Source organism: Cervus elaphus, chromosome 15 (assembly GCF_910594005.1).
Source record: "Cervus elaphus chromosome 15, mCerEla1.1, whole genome shotgun sequence".
Lineage (NCBI taxonomy): Eukaryota > Metazoa > Chordata > Mammalia > Artiodactyla > Cervidae > Cervus > Cervus elaphus.
Window position 1 is genome coordinate 43,444,470 of NC_057829.1, and position 19,906 is coordinate 43,464,375.

Below are 19,906 nucleotides of genomic sequence, written 5' to 3' on the forward strand. Positions count from 1 at the left end.
CCGCTGCCTGCATCAAGGGACAATGGACCTGTTCAGTCCTTTACCACCGACTTTACTGCATTGTTTACATAGGCTACAGGTGGAAACAGCACACAAATTTGAAAGCCAGATTTACATTGCTTTTATTTCTTTTTGCTGTTTCTATCTTCAGATAATATATACTACAAAAATCCTTTTAGTGTTAAATATGAGATCTTTTATGTGTTATCAGGAGCTTAACCAAAAGGAATATAGAATTTATTTTTATTGAGCAGAAGCATAAGATAAGTAAACAATCTGAGAAGCCATCTAACAGGAAGATGACTATGATTATAAATCAAGGTATTATGTCAAATTGCATAAAAAACAAAAACCCACCTCAGAGCTAGTTGATAGAGACATAAATCATGGAAGAGATTAGAACATGAAATTATCATCACTCCTCCAACAGAGTAGATTTCTGGATCATGAAATCAATGACACAGCAACATTTAAAAGCAATGGCTTCCATAGCTATTTGAACAAAGTAGGTAAGGTTGGAGTTACAGGACATTAATGTACTAGATTGATTCCATTATTAGAATATAGGAGGAATTCTACTAAATAAATTTTCACTTTTAGATGCCTGTAATTTCCATCCTCCTTGTCTCCACACACATAAATAAGACAATGTTTCACAAACACTGTGATCACTATTTCAATAATCCAGGGCACGGAAGACTCAACCAAGACTGATCATCCATATAACTCAGCAAGTTTATAAAGCAAGGTGCCTAGTTCCAACTAGAGCAATTAGTTTCATGAGATGTGCACTATTTAAAATAAATCACGAATGAGACCCTCAACATATACCCCAACCCAAAAGCATACAATAACCAAACCAAGGGGAAAGTCCACATATTTCAAAATAACCCAAAATTTAATATTTTGTTGACCCTATTTAGCTCTCTTTTGGCTCTTATAGTCCTCATGAATTAAATCAAGTCAAGCTGTAAAGCAATGCAGACTTTATTGATTCTAGAGACTGTGAGTCACTAAGGGAAGAAGTCCAAAAAAGTTACATTTCCACTGAACTCCAAATCAGAGGTTCGAAAGCTAGACGAATAAAGACATTAGCTGTAGTCTTGTGAAATATACAAGGCTGCTTTCATTTGATTAGGAATTTGCTACGGGCTCTTTATGACAAATATAACAAGGACATTTTAAATCTCTTAAGCTTTGAAGAAAGGTCCAGAAATAAATTAGCTAAGAAGAATTCCTTTTGGAACTGAAAGCTAAGGAGTAATATGTTTATTATATACATTCAGAAACTTACTTCTACATTAATTTTTTAAAAAGGCTATTGTGAAAGGCCACAATTTTTACTGGTTCTTGGGTAAAGAAATTTGTTTTGATTTGAAACAGTGGTTAACAACCTGGTGCCTTATCTCAGCTTTTCCAAAACTAGTCTAAAAATTAATAAATAGTGTTCCCTAAAATGCTTACAGATGTTTACAGAGACTCTGGTGGGGGGCCTGGGTAGGAGTAAGGGAATGGAGAGAGAAAAAGCAAGAGAAAAAAAATCCTCTAATATTTTTGCTCTAAAATTTTAATATACAAATAAATACTAAGCACATTCGATATAGCTGTTACTGGTAAGCTGTCCATAATAGTATGGCATGCACCAGAAGGCTAAGAAGTCTGAAAGGCACCACTTACAATATGAATGCACACGATGCCCAAGTGATGCATAAAATACAACTATTGTGTTTCATCCTGTTAAATGACAGGTGACTTACACTAAGATTTTTGTCTAATGTTTTCAATATATTATAACTTTTTTATCCCATAAAAAAGATGAGTCAGAACAATTTCTTCCAGCCATTACTTTATAAATGTAAGATGACTTTTTTTGGTAATCCATTTTAGACAAGCTTGTATTTGTTTTCTCTGAGTCTCCATTGTTGTTCTGTCAATAATAATAATTTTTAAGGTCTAGGTCAAAGATGTCATTTTAAACAGCATACGTCTCAATTTTGGGGACAAAGAATTCTGATGTACTTGTTTTTTAAATGTAAAACTACACATAAAGAACTCTGAAGGAAAAGGTGACAGGCACACTTGGTGTGTATCCTCCAAAATTCAATATTACATCCATCTACCTTTTAACATTAAGTAACACACAAGCAAGGATGCTTAGGTTCATTACTGATAGATTTAAACACTCTCAATTACAGGAAAGAGGTTTTACACCATCTTTCTCTGACAAGTCAGAGGACACCAGCAGACAAGACAACACAAAGTCAGTATTTAAATAACTATAGCAAAGGCAAGAGTCGCACAATTACTAAGTTGCCATAAAGAATTTACTGTGAAAAAAAAAAAAAAAAAGAATTTACTGTGTAGGTATTACTTAAGATATAGATTTCATGCTGTATTTATTAAGGAAAAAAACTGTAGCTTCCAAAGAGGAATATATTACCAGCCTAATCACAACAACAAAACCTTTCAACTTTAAAATTTTCAATTCTCTAACTTTTAAATGTCCTCTCATTCCTAAACTCTTACCTCTCACTCTCCACTTTTAGCAGCCACAGATGTAAAAAGGCAAAAACAACAGCACCTCACCCCAACCTGATTTTGTGATTTATGGCAGCCTTTATGAATAAACTAACACTTCAGCAATATGTGAACTGTGAACTTACAGATGTTCAAGCTGGGTTTAGAAAAGGCAGAGGAACCAGAGATCAAATTGCCAACATCCGTTGAATCATTGAAAAAGCAAGAGAGTTCCAGAAAAACATCTATTTCTGCTTTATTGACTATGCCAAAGCCTTTGACTGCGTGGATCACAATAAACTGTGGAAAATTCTTAAGGAGATGGGAATACCAGACCACCTGACCTGCCTCTTAAGAAACCTGTATGCAGGTCAGGAAGCAACAGTTAGAACTGGACATGGAACAACAGACTGGTTCCAAATAGGAAAAGAAGTATGTCAAGGCTGTATATTGTCACCCTGTTTATTTAACTTGTATGCAGAGTACATCATGAGAAACACTGGGCTGGAAGAAGCACAGACTGGAATCAAGATTGCCGGGAGAAATATCAATAACCTCAGATATGCAGATGACACCACCCTTATGGCAGAGAGTGAAGAAGAACTAAAGAACCTCTTGATGAAAGTGAAAGAGGAGAGTGAAAAAGTTGGCTTAAAGCTCAGCATTCAGAAAACTAAGATCATGGCATCTGGTCCCATCACTTCATGGCAAATAGATGGGGAAACAGTGGAAACAGTGGCTGACTTTATTTTTCTGGGCTCCAAAATCACTGCAGATGGTGACTGCAGCCATGAAATTAAAAGATGCTTGGAAGCAAAGTTATGACCAACCTAGACAGCATATTAAAAAGCAGAGACATTACTTTGTCAACAAAGGGCCGTCTAGTCAAGGCTATGGTTTTTCCAGTGGTCATGTATGGATGGGAGAGTTGGACTATAAAGAAAGCTGAGCGCCAAAGAATTGACGCTTTTGAACTGTGGTGTTGGAGAAGACTCTTGAGAGGCCCTTGGACTGCAAGGAGATCCAACCAGTCCACCCTAAAGGAGATCAGTCCTGGGTGTTCATTGGAAGGACTGATGTTGAAGCTGAAACTCCAATACTTTGGCCACCTGATGCAAACAGCTGACTCATTTGAAAAGACTCTGATGCTGGGAAAGACTGAGGGCAGGAGGAGAAGGGGACAAAAGAGAATAAGATGGTTGGATTGCATCACTGACTCAATGGACATGGGTTTGGGTGGGCTCCAGGAGTTAGTGATGGACAGGGAGTCCTGGCGTGCTGCGGTTCATGGGGTCGCAAAGAGTTGGACACACCTGAGCAAGTGAACTGAACTGAACACAAGTGAGGAAATAAGAGGCCTATTCATTCCTATCTTTTCTACTCCAGACATAAAACTAAAAGTGGAAAAGAAGATGAAATAGTCACTAAAACCTTAGGTTTCCTTTCAATAATGATTCCATTTACTGAAAAAATCTACTATACAAACCAATTTTAGAATTAAAGTTCTTTATTTTGAAGTGACATTTACATTTACTGTGAAATATATGTTCAAAAAGTACACAGAACATATCAAATATGGATGGCCTAATGAATGATTATATGGCAAACATACATTTTTTAAGTACCGTCCAAGTCCAGAAATAGAAACCAGGATCACAGAAACAGAAGCAAGCTCTCTTAAAATACCCCACCTCCACACCCCTCTTCAATCACTACTATCTTAACATGCTATGTGAATTTCACAAGCTAATTCACTGAGAACAAAAAGAAATAGGGCCACAGTTTAAGTGAGGTGGAAGTATTTAAAATACCTCTAAAATGCATTAATGGGCTTCTCTGGTAGCTCAGATGGTAGAGCATCTGCCTGCAATGTGCAACACCTGGGTTCAATCCCTGGCTTGGGAAGATGCCCTGGAGGAGGACATGGCAACCCACTCTAGGATTCTTGCCTGGAGAACCCCCATGGACAGAGGAGCCTGGCAGGCTGTGTCCATGGGGTCACAAAGAATCGGACACGACTGAGCGACTAAGCACAAGCACAAAATGCATTAATAGAGAGACTTCCCTAATATATAGGACATTCTGCTATACTTTGCTGTGAAAAATGCCAGCAATAAGTGTATCGATCCATTTAGAATACAAATTATAGAACTGTTTGAATTTAATTTTGTGGAACACCACACAGGAGGGCCATAAAACACAGATTATTTTTTCCCAGCATTTCCAACAGCTGGCAGGGAGGAAGACCAATATTAGCATTCAAGATGCAAAAAAACACTAAATAACGGCCACTGCAACTCAGTAGCACCTAGATACTTAAATTATAAAATAACTGATTGATTTCTGTAATCTTTCCTGGTCTCTGACTTAATAAAAAAAAGCTTAGTAAATACTTCTCACGTTCATCCTAAATAAGGGTGCTCACACAGCAGGATGACCATGATTCTGGGTCTCTTATTTCTTACACTAAATACTAGCATTTAAGTAATAACTATAACATGGAATCACACTAATGACTGTTTATATTAACACCTCCTGTTCTAAGGTAGCATGAATTAAAAAACCTATTTCTTATAGAACTAGCCAAAGCAAGGTTTTAACAAGATAAATGTTAACAGCCCCCAAAAAAACTTAAGTGTAAAATATTAAAACTGATATGACGTTAAATTTAAACTTCATTTTTTTCCTTAGCAAAATAAGTCATTCAGAGTGGAGTGTGACATTTAAGTAAAAAGTTCCTAAATACTATTAATTAGTAACACTTAAGAGCCCTTTTTAAAGAAGCATTCTTACTCCAAAATGTAGACATAGATAATGAAAAGCAAATATAATTCATTTATAATTTAAAACCTAGCCAAACTCCTGTTTCCCTTGCACTAAAGATCTCCTTTTACTCCTCCAATTCCACCCACATATATGTCTAATTGTCTAATACTTACTTCTCACTAAACTCTGCAATCCTGAGCAATGTTATCCCTGTGGGCTGTAACATGGTAAAGTTCCATATTACTACATTTGGAGACTTGAAGGACAGAAAAACATACAATCGTTTTAAACATCCAAGGTCTACTGTTAAGTACACTGACAATGGCAGATTAACAGTCATAGAGAGGAGAGCCTTAATATCTAGACATGCTTTAGACAAAGAGAATTCCTTAAATCTCTAATATTGGAATGGCTAAGCAAATGATACATCATTTGATGGAATATTATGTAACCATTAAGACTAAAGATGATAAAGTTGTGTAACGTAGCTTTATATAATTAAATATTTTAAATATGCTTTTATATCTACATGTAACTACAAAAATAGAAAGAAAAACTTAAAGAAAACAGCAAGAAATGAATATTTGGTACAGTTGTGAGGACTCCCCCAACCCTCCCACAGGTTTACAAAGTAAATAAAACCTAGAAGGTCAAAAATGTAATAACTCCTCTCTCTAGACAACTATAAAACTATCACCAGCACCTAGTAATCACCTCATTTTATGATCTACACTAAAACACACCAAAACCTGCTACATATTACTCTTACAGGGCTGCTTCTGGGCAAGGTCAACAGATAAAAGGGAAACAAGGTCCCGTCTGAGTAGACTGATTAAGAGAGGAAAAAATGACTTCCTTACCTCATAGCATGGTGACAGAGGTATTTTAATCCATGGCATGTTTTATTGCCATCATAGGGCATCAAATATAAACATTATTTCCTATCAAAATTAACAACTGTATCCAGTTTAAGGCATAACTACATACATAAAGGAGTATAACTAGTAAACTCTAAATAAGGTCTTGTGTCAGCTTCCTAGTTTTGATACTGAATTATACTTTAAGCAATCAACACTGGGGAAGACAGAATAAAGAGTGCATGAGACCTTCCTTGTATATTTCTTTACAATTTCCTGTGAATCTATCATATCAAAACAAAATGTTAAAAAAATATATATATATATACATATACACACACACACACAAACATATATACTGCCAGTTTTTCAAAATGGATGAAACCCATTCTTCTAATAGTACTACTATCAGAGTGGTATTCTTCACCTTGCTGAGAGCATACTAAATTGCTACAGACTCCTTTGGGAAAAATGATTCTATAGCATAAATCCAGGCCATAAAAGTTGTGGCTTTTGACCTAGCCATTTAATTTCTGGGAATTACCTAAAGAAACAACATCAGATTTGGGAAAACATATACATGCATTTATATACATACATATATAAAGATACTACTACACTGAAACAAAGTAAAATTGATGCAACTTTAGGTGTTTGAGGATATGGGAATCATTAAATTCTCAAAATCTAGGCATGAAATATTATGCAATCATTTGATAATACTGCAAATGGTACAATAATACAATAGGAAATGCATATAATAAGAGACCAAAGCAAAATTAAAAATTAGCCACACAAAAGTAACAGGAAATACTTCTGATAAAAATAAAAGATAATGGTGTTAGTATGACAGAATTATGTGCATTTTTCTCAAACTTCTCCATTAGAGATATTATATTAGTTTCATAGTTTAAGAAATAAGCATACTTTTACCTTATCCCAGAAGTCAATCAAAGCTGTAAAGTCCCATTTCTTAGAATATGCCACATTGTACTTCAGAATAGCATCCTATGGAAAAAGCATAAATAAAATGTCATGATACAGTAAAGTGAATTATCTAGGAATAACCTGTCTCCTTTATGAATTATTTCCAGTATATTTCTTAATGTTGGACAAGTTTCTTCCACCATTAGCTACTCCATATCAGCAGTTATGAATGAACAGAATGCATACTAATTTTTAGTATTCACTTAAGAAAACTGAGATTAGAAAGGTCAAGTAATAGAGGGGGAAACATAATTACTCTAAAACATGTACTCTAAACAGAAGCAATATAATCCAAATGGACAAAATTGGATCTTGGGTGTTAAAAAAAAGGAAACAGTAATAATATAGTGACTTTTGGTATTTAATAGGGTCACACTACATATACAGATATATAGTGTATTAGCATTAAGATTTCATTAGGAGAGTAAATTAGGGGAAAATTATCTAAAAAGGCTCCCTGGGGAAGAGAGCAATAAAGAAAAAAGGCTGAGGTCAAACTAGTGTGCCACCTGCTGGTGTAATTTTAACTGTCTGAATGCTCTACGCTCTATCGCTTCAATTGTGTTGGACTCTGTGGCCCTCTGGATTGAAGCCTGCAAAGCTCCTCTGTTCATAGGATTCTCCAGGCAAGAATACTGGAGTGGGTTGCCCCCTTCTTTTCCTTAACCCTAACTGTCTTGAATAGGCAGTACTTTACCTGTGGGGTAGGCATAAGACAATCCATTAAGTTACGCAGAAAGAACTATTATATCACATCCTTTTAAATTTCTATTTGATTATATTTTATAATACATATTAATATAGAATTTATAAAAACCATTTATAATCACAATATACACCTAAAGATTTTTTACTGAAGGCATATTAAGTCTGAAAAACATTGTGCTAGATTATTACTATAAACCTAAATTTCCTCATCATTGAAGAAAGTTTTTAAAAATTAACATTCTGCCAAAGAGCTTCCTGAAAAATACTTCATGTCACATAAATTATCACCAAGCATCTCAGCTAAAAGAAATGAGCCAATAAAAATGTATATAATCTACCTCAAATAAGAAGATATCCAAGTTTCTTGAAAAAGGAAAAGTCATCAACCATAAAATAATATGACAAGAAATATTATAAGATATGACAATATGACAAGAAACATTATGACAAGATATGACAATAATATGACAAGAAATTATACTACATTTTCCATTAAGAAGGAAAAGATTTTAAGAATTTTTTCCCCCAAATTACTGGTATTTGATTTTAGGACCTCAAACAAAATATTAAATAGCAATGTCTATAACAGCAAACAGACAAACAATGCATATAGTGGAATAAGCTACTGATACACTCAACAACACAGATGAATCTCAAAGATCTTCATCTAAGTGAAAGAAGCCAGACACACTAGCATACCTGATACATGATTCCATTCAAATAAAATGTAGCTGATACTTGTTTTTTTTTTTTTTTTTTTAAAAAAAAGGCAGATCAACAGGTGCCCGCGGCCAGGGCAGAAAGAGGCAATTGATCACAAAGGGGTAAGAAAAATCTTTGCAGTGTGACAGGAATGCTCTGTATCTTGACTGCAGTGAGAGCTTCAAGTGTATATGCAAATGTCAAACTTCATCAAGTTACATTCTTTAAAAGAATGTACTATCTTATATGTAAATTATTCCTCAAAGTTGGTAAGGAAAAACATTCTAAATAGCATTTATACTCTAATTCTTTAGTGGAGTTGTATAATTAGCATTAACTCCTAACTAATATTTACTTTACTTCAGTCTTCAAGTCTCAAAAGTAGTCCACCACAAGGTCTCCCATCACGAGAAAAGCTGTGTGCGTGCTAAGTCGCTTCAGTAGTGTCCAACTTTATGCGACCCCATGGACTGTAGTCCACCTGGCTCCTCTGTCCATGGGACTCTCCAGGCATGAATACTGGAGTGGGCTGCCATGCTCTCTTCCAGGGGACCTTCCTGAGCCAGGGATCGAACTCGCGTCGCTCATGCCTCCCGCACTGGCGAGCACGTTGTTTACCACTAGCGCCACCTGGGAAGCCTGGGTGCTACTCCATACAGTATTCTTAGATGAGTGACTTTTTTTCAGTTCATAATTCACCATAAGTACAAGTTAAAGCACAAAGAAGCCCATTCTTTGCAAATTATCAGACATATTATTCATAGAAATATTACAGTGTAAACCAACTTTTGAGGACACTGTTGCTTTTTTACCGTCTGAGCCACCAGGGAAGCCCTAGGACACTGTTGCTTTTTTAAACTTACAACATTTCTAATCCCTCTCAACATCAAATGGCATTTAAAAAAAAAACAGCAAAATATTCTATAAGAAGGATTTAATGTTTTCCCTTCCCTCTCATTGTGCTCCTTCATCAAAGGAAACAATTACCGTTAAGTCAAGAGAAGAAAATCTCGATAGATTACTCTGTTACGCAGAATCTACCATAAAATAAACAAGAAAGGGAAATTCAGATTAAATTAATTACCCCTTTTAAAATAATCATGGTGGATGAGATAGGGAGGGAGGTGGGAGGGGGGATCAGGATGGGGAACGCATGTAAATTCCATGGCTGATTCATGTCAATGTATGGCAAAAACCACTACAATATTGTAAAGTAATTAGCCTCCAACTAATAAAAATAAATAAAAAATAAAATAATCACAGCACACTAAGGAATTGCTAAAAGAGGTGAGCAGCAATGTAATTTAGAACACTATGATTATTATGTATTTGTGTTTAAAAAAAATATGTAAATTCTTAAATAATCCTGTTTGTAAGGCCATTAAAGGTCCTAAATTAGTGTTTTTCATATAGAGTCTGGACAGTATTCCTGATTGGTCTGCTTATGCTTGAGAGTTTATAAATGTGGTTTTGGAATAAATCAGCTCAGTTCAGTCACTTAGTCATGTCTGACTCTGTGACCCCATAGACTGCAGCATGCCAGGTTCCCTGCCCATCACCAACTCCCGGAACTTGCCCAAATTCATTTCCATTGAATCGGTGATGCCATTCAACCATCCATCCTCTGTTGACCCCTTCTCCTCCTGCCTTCAATCTTTCCCAGCATCAGGGTCTTTTCCAGTGAGTCAGTTCTTTCTCATCAGGTGGCCAAAGTATTGGAGTTTCAGCTTCAGCATCAGTCCTTCCAATGAATATTCAGGACCGATTTGCTTTAGGATTGACAGATTTGATCTCCTTGTAGTCCAAGGGACTCTCAAGAGTCTTCTCCAACACCACAGTTCAAAAGCATCAATTCTTCGGTGCTCAGCTTTCTTCATAGTCCAACTCTCACATCCATACATGACCACTGGAAAAACCATAGCCTTGACTAGACGGACCTTTGTTGGCAAAGTAATGTCTCTGCTTTTTAACATGCTCTTTAGGTTTGTCATAGCTTTTCTTCCAAGGAGCAAGCGTCTTTTAATTTCATGGCTGCAGTCATTTTGGAATGAATACAAAGGCCAGAAAAACAACACACTGTAGAAATGAAAGCTAGTACTTTAAATAAAGAAGTACCTAAGATGCACTGCAGTAGAGGAATGTCAAATTCTTAAAAACCTGAACCTATCACATTTATTTGCAAGCTGATACTCTGCATAGAGACCCCATCTTTCCCTCTACCAACATTCACCAACTGTGATAAGTTAAAAAGCAGTAAACACAAAGAATTTTATCTTCATACAGTATAATTTTTGAGTTTATCAGCATACTACTCTGGGGCTCAGATATGTGTTTAAGAATCTGTGCAAAAAGCAAATACTGATTACAAATTGTTTTCACAGTGATAATGAACACAACTCAAATGATGAGTCAAGATGTTTAAAATGGAAAAAATCGAATTGATATAACTGGATATAAGTATAAAGAGATTTATTCAGTTTTATGTTTGTACATATGTAATTAATGCATGTTTATGTTTGTGCACATGTAATTAACATATTAACAATAAGTAAGCTCTGGCAGACCCTGAGAATTTCTCTCATTTAAAAAAAGTAATTATAAGGCTGAGAAATACTATCCCTAAGAAATGAAATTTTCAAAATATATTATGGTACAATGTATCACTGTTTTTCATATGAAGGGAAAACAAGAGCTAAGGAAAAAAAAAAGGGAGCGATGGAAAAGGTACAGAAAGTTAAGAATAACTTGTAAATATAAATGAAAACTCAGTATAAAACTTAAGAAACAGTACATAACAAATTAATTTCTCAAAGAGAATGAAGCCAGTTTTACAAAAGTATAAAAAATCTGTTTATAGTTGTAAAAACTTTAAAAGTTTATATAAGGCTATAGTGCCAAAAATAAACATATACTCAAAACAATCTAATGGTTACCCTTATGGACTTAAACGAAATATTTTTTAAATCAAAAAATAAATTATTGCCAAAATATAAGATGAATAAATTATGAAACTGCTAGAAGCTGTTATTAAAAGCAATAAAAAGTACAATGTTTAATCATTAGCAAACTCCGCTTCCCTTTGGGCAAACAATGCTGAAGTCATAATTCTTCCCTGATTTACTTTTAAAGACATTTCAGAAGCAGGATAATTCTAAAACAAAAAGAAAAGCAAAGCCCAGGATCAAAGGAAATTGGATGGGGAATCAAGAAACAGGTCTTATTCCATGTGGCTCCAGGCAAGTCATTTACAACTCTCAATTCTTCTACTCATTACCTAGAGATGGAGTATAAACCAAGAATGTCTCTAAAGAGAGTTCCTCGGGAAGCAAGCACTTTGCATACAAATAATGCTATTCAGTTCAGTTCAGTTCAGTTCAGTCGCTCAGTCGTGTCCCATTCTTTGCGACCCCATGAATCGCAGCACGCCAGGCCTCCCTGTCCATCACCAACTCCCAGAGTTTACTCAAACTCATGTCCATCAAGTCGGTGATGCCATCCAGCCATCTCATCCTCTGTCGTCCCCTTCTCCTCCTGCCCCCATTCCCTCCCAGCATCAGGGTCTTTTCCAATGAGTCAACTCTTCACATGAGGTGGCCAAAGTACTGAGTTTCAGCTTCAGCATCAGTCCTTCCAATGAACACCCAGGACTGATCTCCTTCAGGATGTACTGGTTGGATCTCCCTGCAGTCCAAGGGACTCTCAAGAGTCTTCTCCAACACCACAGTTCAAAAGCATCAATTCTTCGGCCCTCAGCTTTCTTCACAGTCCAACTCTCACATCCATACATGACCACTGGAAAAACCATAGCCTTGGCTAGACAGACCTTTGATGGCAAAGTAATGTCTCTGCTTTTTAATATGCTACGTAGGTTGGTCATAACTTTCCTTCCAAGGAGTAAGCGTCTTTTAATTTCATGGCTGCAATCACCATCTGCAGTGATTTTGGAGCCCAAAAAAATAAAGTCTGACACTGCTTCCACTGTTTCCCCATCTATTTCCCACGAAGTGATGGGACCAGATGCCATGATCTTAGTTTTCTGAATGTTGAGCTTTAAGCCAACTTTTTCACTCTCCTCTTTCACTTTCATCAAGAGGCTTTGCTGTTACCTAAGTCTTTTAAAGATCAAACAACATCTCTGAAGGAAAAGACCAGGGCTCATCTCTAAGAACTACATGTAAGAGACAAAAATTACAAAAGAACACACCTTCAAGTTTTGGGGTCGAGTGAACTTGTTGAGAAGTGCAGTCTGAATGAGCTCCCACCGGCTCCCTGCAGTTCGCTCACCATTCTTTAAGGAAAAGAAAAACATGAGGAAACTTATTCCAAGTTGTCTTGCGTGGCAGAATCAGAAGCCTAACAGCAAGCATTAAAGTATCTTTCAGAGACTAAAAGAACATGAGTTCTGTTCAATTTTGTTCTCACCTCATCTTCCACAGGGTACAAGTTTTGTTCTGAACAAGGCATCTTAACATGCTTGTTGTCCCACAAATCTTTAAAATGTGTTGGGAAAGGTTTAGGCACTTCTCCTATCCGCAAAAGATCTACCTGAAATGCAAGAAAACTGTAAGTGCATAAAAACTAGGCATATCTTCTGTAAAATAATCGAAAGAAATCAGCTGAAGTAAATGCTATAAAAATACAGACCAGCTCCTAGGCAAGAAATCTCCTAAGTCTTTTTCAGTTGTTCCCACTCATTACCTTCAGTGAGTTTCCAAATCATCATGTCCTGGGCACTCTTATCTTCATCCCATCCAGTGCCCTAGTCCTGATTAATCTTTGACTGAATTTCTGGTAATAGCTTTCTATCCCTCTCCCTAACTCCCAACTGCTCCCAGATACATTCATCAAACATAAAACCCTTATCCCCACTTGGGAATAATATTATCTTTCTAAAGTATCCCCAACCTTCTAATCCTATAATGGCTCCCCTCTGCCTATATAGATTCTAAATGATTCCAATTTTTAACATCCTCTCTTACCCAAAACACTACCTATTTAAACATCAACCTTCAATACTCAGCTCAATTTTCATTTCCTATAAGAAGTCTTTAAAAACTTTCTAATAGGCAGTAAGCTTATTCTCTCATTTTATTGGATCATTATCATACTAGAGCACACTTTTTCCCCTCCTCCACTAGACTCTAAACTTAAGAATAATAACTATATTAACTTTGTATTTTGAGTATTTACAACAGAGCCAGACATGTATGTTTTTAATATGTATAAATGTTTATATACGTACAGTTGATCTTTGAACAACATGGGTTTGAACTGCGCAGGTCCACTTATACAATTATCTTTTTCAATAAATACATACTATAGCACCACACAATCAGCAGCTGATTGACTTGCTGAATGTGGACCCTCAGACACGGAGGGCCAACTGTAAAGTTATACTGGGATTTTTTTTTTTTTTTTTAGTTTTATCAGTTATTTTATTTTATTTTTCAGATGGAGGTGGGAACTATACTCGAATTTTTGACTGCCCAGAAGGTTGGCACCCTAACCTTCAAACTGTTCAAGGGTCAACTATATATATACACACATTGTTGTTGTTGTTCAGTTGTTAAGTTGTATCCGACTCTTTGTGACTCTGTGGCCTGCAGCACACCAGGCTTCTCTGTCCTCCAACTATCTCCTGGAGTTTGCTCAAATTCACGTCCACTGAGTCGGTGATGCTATCTACTCATCTCATCCTCTACTGCCCCCTTCTCCTTTTGCCTTCAAAGTGTATATATGCATGTGGATAAATAAATAAATAAATATATTCAAGGTTCATCCATACCATAGCATGAATCAGAACTTTACTGTCGATCATCAAATAATTACACAAATAAATATAAAATTTCAACTGTAAGATGCTATAAATGAGAGGTTCATGATGTCACAAGAATCTTTCTAGACAATTTTAACTTATGTGGTGAGCTTAGGGAATCCTTCTTTGAGGAACTAGCAGCTGAGCTCAACTCCAAAGGTTAAAAATAAGTAGGAAAAGGTGAAAGGGACAAAAAAAAGGAACAGCCTATGGAAGGAAATAGGCAGCTTCATTAAAAGCCTGCAACCCAAGAGAAATAAATTTGTAGGCCTTTTATACAGGTAACCATTAAAACCACAAGTGTGTATAAGACTACTCCAAGAGAGGAAAAAATAAGAAGACATATGAAAAAGTCCTGGGGAACTCTAACAACGTTTAAGGGCCACATACAGAAAAAAAGCTAAAAGGAACAAAGCAAGGGTTTAAGGAGGCAGGAAGAAAATCAGGAATATATGGTATCAAAGAAGCCAAAGGATGAGAATATTCCAAGGAGGAAACAATAAAGGACGTTCAAGAGTCAAAAGTGGCTGAGACATCAATCCTACCAAAAGTATTTTGTCCTCCAAATGGGCACCCCAAAGGTGACTTTGTAAAGATCTTCCATGTAATCTAAGGTGACAAAAACAGGTACCAGTACAGCTTCACACATAGGGGAACATAATATATAAGAATATATGTATCTTTGGGTGTCTGTCTGTTTAAATGTGTCTATGCATGTGTATAGCACATGCTTATACATGTGTTTGCCTATATGTGTGCATATGTTTGTGTGTTAATGTATGTTGCATGCATGAGTGCATTTACAGATAATCAAGTATTATCATGTCCATGCAATTTCAGATTGCCTTCCATTTCTAACACTAAATGTCAGCTTTATATTATGATTTCAAATTCTGTAACTATTAATATCTGGCATCTTAGAAATGTATCTAAGGACTATTTAACAAATATTAATTATACATATAGCATACTATACTACCATATTCAAGAAAAAGAAATCTAGAAGAAAACACATCAAATTCTTAAACTTTTTTTACTGACCCTGTATTACTTTTGTAATAAAACTTTTATAAATTCATTGGATATTTGATAAACGGTAATTACAGAGATTAATTAATGATGGTATAAGATGCTTCAGGTTTTCTTTGCGGGCAGTGGGAAAGAGGAAGCAGGAAAAGTCAAAATATCACTTATTTCCCCTGATCAATCTTTTTTCCGAATCTTAACCATTAATATCTTGTCAGTCACACAAACTTTTTCTTAATTTCACACACATTATCAATGCCTCCTTTTCCCTAATCACCCCTGCTTAAGAATTCACAGTGTCCTATCAATATAATCTCAAAACAATTTGCATTTATTCTTTTATAGTCCCACAATTACTACCCTGTCTCAGTTATTTCCAAACTTTTTTAAAGAGTAGAACTCTTTTTTCCCTACGAATTCTAATACAAAATCATATTTAAATAAAAGCTATTTTAATAAATATAATTTTTAGAGTGACTTTACTTATTTTATCAATAGCAAAGAGACTAACTGAAGGACTGTGAAATTGAGAGAGACGACAGCTAAAGCTTTCATCAATCTATTTATATCTCTCATCCAATATTAAGAAAATCCTATCCACACACCTAAACAGCTGGCAGACGGTAACTTTTTTACACTGCTATTCTGATATTTAAGGAAATACTTCAAACAGCAGTAGCAAGAGAACCCTGATTCTATGACCTGCCCAAAAATGAATTCTCTTGGTAAAATCTGCTGGTTAAAATATGGTATTAAGCCAAAAAAAAAAAAAGAACGGTATTAAGCATTTTTAAAAGTAAACACACATTAGTTCTTCTACAACAGGTTTTTCATAGTTAAATGTACAGCTTAGAAAAGAAATTTGAGTCAATATCAAAAGAACCCCTGAGCCACTTTCATGAAGCACAATTTGATAACTACTGTTTGCTTACTTTTCATCTCTTAACCGAATTCTTTCCTTTTCCTGTTTCCAATGTATCCTCACTTCAGTCTTCCTCACAAATAGCTGTCTGATCAACCTCGCTATATGTATAGTACAACTATTGTCTGCACAGACATTTTCATGATTTCCAATTCTTATAGATTTAATTTCTTATAGACTCAGTTTCTGATACCTGACGCCCTCTACAATATGAACCCAAACTACTTTTCAAGTCTTCTCTTCCTCCATTTTCCATCCAAATACTCAGTTCCAGCAAATCAACTGCTTTCCATTTGTAAAGTTTTAAACTGCACAGCCTTTTCCTATAAAGGTTGTATATCTATCTGGAATTCCCTTGCCTTACTAACTCCATTTCAGAAATTTCCTCTCATCTTTAAGAACTCAGCTCAAACTCTACCACCCTGCTCTATGTTGCTTTTACCTAACCACACTAATGAATTCTGTACTTCAAAATATTTAATCACATGTAGGCTAAGTTGTATAAGAACAGAGATTTTTTTTTTAAGTAGCCCCTGTGAAATCTAATATAGAACCTAATAAATGAGATGAATATTTAATCCCACATGGATTCTTTTTTGTGTTGTTTTTGTTGGCCATGCCACATGGTTTGTGGGATCTTAATTTCCTGACCAGGAATCAAACCAGGCCCATGACAGTGAAAGCGCTGAGTCCTCACCACTGGAGAGCCAGGGAATTCCTAAGATGTGAATATTTAAAACTACTCCAAGAGTGACAGAAATATTCTAAGATTGGATTATAGCGATGGTTGCCTAACTCGGTAAACTAACTAAATATAACTGAACACTTAAAATGCTCAATAAAGTTTTTCTTTTTTTTTTTTTAAGAACCCATGAAAAGTATAAAAGAGGTTACCAGGGTTAGTGAGGAATGACAAGTTACTGTTTAGTAGGTAAAGCTTATGTGCAGGAAGATGAAAAATTTCTGGAAATGAACAGTGGTGATGGTTGTATGACACTGCCACTGAAATGTACACTTAAAAAATGATTAAGTTGGTAAACTTCATATTATGTACATTTAACCACAGTTGCTTTTTTTTTAAATGAGGTTGGTTTTAGAAATGCTGAGTTTGAGATACCTATGGGATAGTGATGGGGATGTCTAGAAGAATCTAAAGCTCAGAAAAAGAGGATAAAACTGGAGAATAATTTGAGGATACTGAACAACATACAATTTTGAATTTTAGTATCTAACATGTACTGGGTACTCAATAAATATTGTCAATTGAATTTTTTAATTCAATAAATTTTCTAAACAATACAGAATATTCAATATCCTCAGCAGTTAACAGTGATTCATCTTACGGATTTGTTAAGTACCGTGTTAAGTAATCTATCATTATATTTCTCTATTTTATAAACTTCTCAGTGCTTTATATATGCAGAAAAGAGAAGCACTTTCTATGCATTGGTCTGTTTTTCACAAATATCACAATAAACTGAAACTTAGCACCTTCTCTCTTTATAGGTAAGAGGTAATATCTACCCGAATAGTCACTGTGTGATTGGCAGACGGTCTCAAGGGAGGCAGCCGGATCCCACACCTTGGCATTCTTCTCATCTCCTCAATAGGAGTTCCAAGCCATTTCTTATCTGGAGAAAGGTGAGGTGGAATGTATTTAGGGATCTTCCTTTCTGTTCTTTGATGTTTCATTTCACATTGTTCTTTTCTAAGATCAAAACAAATATATTCAATCACAAACCACTCACTGTTTAAATTCACTTAGATACACAAGTAAAAACACTTACCCAGAAGTTATTGTTTAAAATGTGCCAAACTTGCTCTTTCTCCTTGGTATTTAGAAAAAACAAAACAACAAAAAACCTTATAAGGCTTACAGTAAAACCCAAGAACTTATTTTCAATAGTCTGTGGAAGGAATTTCCAAACACAGGTAAATCACCTTCTGAAAAAAGGGGCCTTGTAAAAGAATAGGTACATTGCCAAACAAGTCACGGTTCACAGTATCAGCTACTTTTTAGGACTCTAGACAATAATTTTCAATGAAGTGAACTTACTATGGCATCCTTGCCATAAAAGATCACAAAAATTATGGAGAGGGCTTTAAGATAATTTTTATACTTACATTTTTTTTTGTAATCATACAGGCTGGGATTTACATCCCAGCTTTACTCCCCACAAGTTACATAATTTCAGTGAATTTTCTAACCAATTTCAGTTTTCTCATTTGTGAAGTGAGTGCAATACCACCTGCCTGCCGTCAGAGCATTAGAGAAAATGCATATACAGTAGCCTAAGATAACAGTAGTTACTATCATATTTATGATCAAGTAATTCCCATAAATCTCAGAAGGAAGTTGATGAAATTAAAGTCTGATTAATTATTTACTTCTTTTCTGTTTCTGTGATTTTTAGAATTTAACATTTGAGTCTAAGTTTAAATCATGCATTATTAATTAATAAGAAAGACAACTATTTCTTGCCTTCAGTGCAAACCAGAACTTCGTGAAACTCCCCCTCACAAAATTACATAACACATTACCCTTTTGAAGATACTCTTGATGGTAAAAATTACCTTTTGTCCTCTGCTTTGGGCATTCTCATGAAATGATCTGTGATTTTAGAATCCTTTCTCCCATGTTGCTTAGAATTTCTGCACTCTACATTCAGGCTAGAAGTACTTCCAGGTAGTTTGACATTCAAATCATTCATTCCAGCTCGACTCTCTCCTCCTTCAAATTGGAAATGTAATCGAATCTCACCTCCCTTAGCAAAGGACCGCTTCCTCAACTCAGTGTCAGCTTCTCTTGGTTGGAACCGTGAAGGTTTATTTGCTGTTTGAGCAGAACTGCTATCTTCCTGTTCATCAAAACCTGGACTTGTCTCTTCATCTGCTTCTGAGTCCTGACAACTATTTTTGGAATTATCTACATCCATTGGTGACTCAGGTTCACTTTCTTTCTCAAATGGAGGAGAATTTCCTAGACTACTTTCTTGCCTACTCAATTTGTTGGCATTTTTCAGTCCAGTACCAACATCCTCAGAGCCAATGTCCGACAAGGGGCTCTCTGGCACGACGTCTGCCTCTTCCTGCCGACACCCTGCACAGTCTTCTGCAGGATGGCAAGCCTTGCTATACTTCTGGTGGCTTCTGGTTTCTCTGCCCTGTTCATCTTCCACTGTCTGCTTTGCATTCGCAAGCTTTACATGTGTCAAAAACTGTTGATTATCTCTGCTCTCCTCACTATTTGCATCACTGTGATCATCATTTTGGGGTGACTGATCAACGTTAGCATTACCGAACTGCTCTGGTACCAGAGTTACTGCTGGAGGTTCACTTTCCAAAAGCCGTTCTGAGTGTTTCCCTTCATTCTGCCACTTACACATAGTTGCAGTCTGATGCTGGTTCAAATACTGTGTACTTTTTTCAACTGATGACTTATCGAAACCTAGCTGAGAAACATTTTCTAATTTTTCCATGTTATGTTGATAAAAGTTATCTTTTTGTACAGAACTCATCATGGATTCTTCTCTTGTATTGTTGTTTTCTTTACTATGCAAACTGTAAAAGAATAGAAAGAATGATACAACAGAACTTATAACACAA

The 19,906-nt window shown here is 35.7% G+C and overlaps 1 protein-coding gene across 1 annotated transcript in view; it reads right to left on the bottom strand.

Moving 5' to 3' along the window:
- Positions 1-19,906, bottom strand: part of PARG (poly(ADP-ribose) glycohydrolase) — a 116,494-nt gene that overhangs the window by 86,741 nt on the left and 9,847 nt on the right. The window contains exons 3-7 of the mRNA XM_043926952.1: positions 18,875-19,861; positions 17,825-18,008; positions 12,960-13,082; positions 12,742-12,825; positions 7,074-7,148 (exon numbers count right to left, since the gene is read on the bottom strand). Coding sequence (XP_043782887.1) covers positions 7,074-7,148; positions 12,742-12,825; positions 12,960-13,082; positions 17,825-18,008; positions 18,875-19,861 — 1,453 coding nt within the window. The remainder of the gene's footprint in view (positions 1-7,073; positions 7,149-12,741; positions 12,826-12,959; positions 13,083-17,824; positions 18,009-18,874; positions 19,862-19,906) is intronic.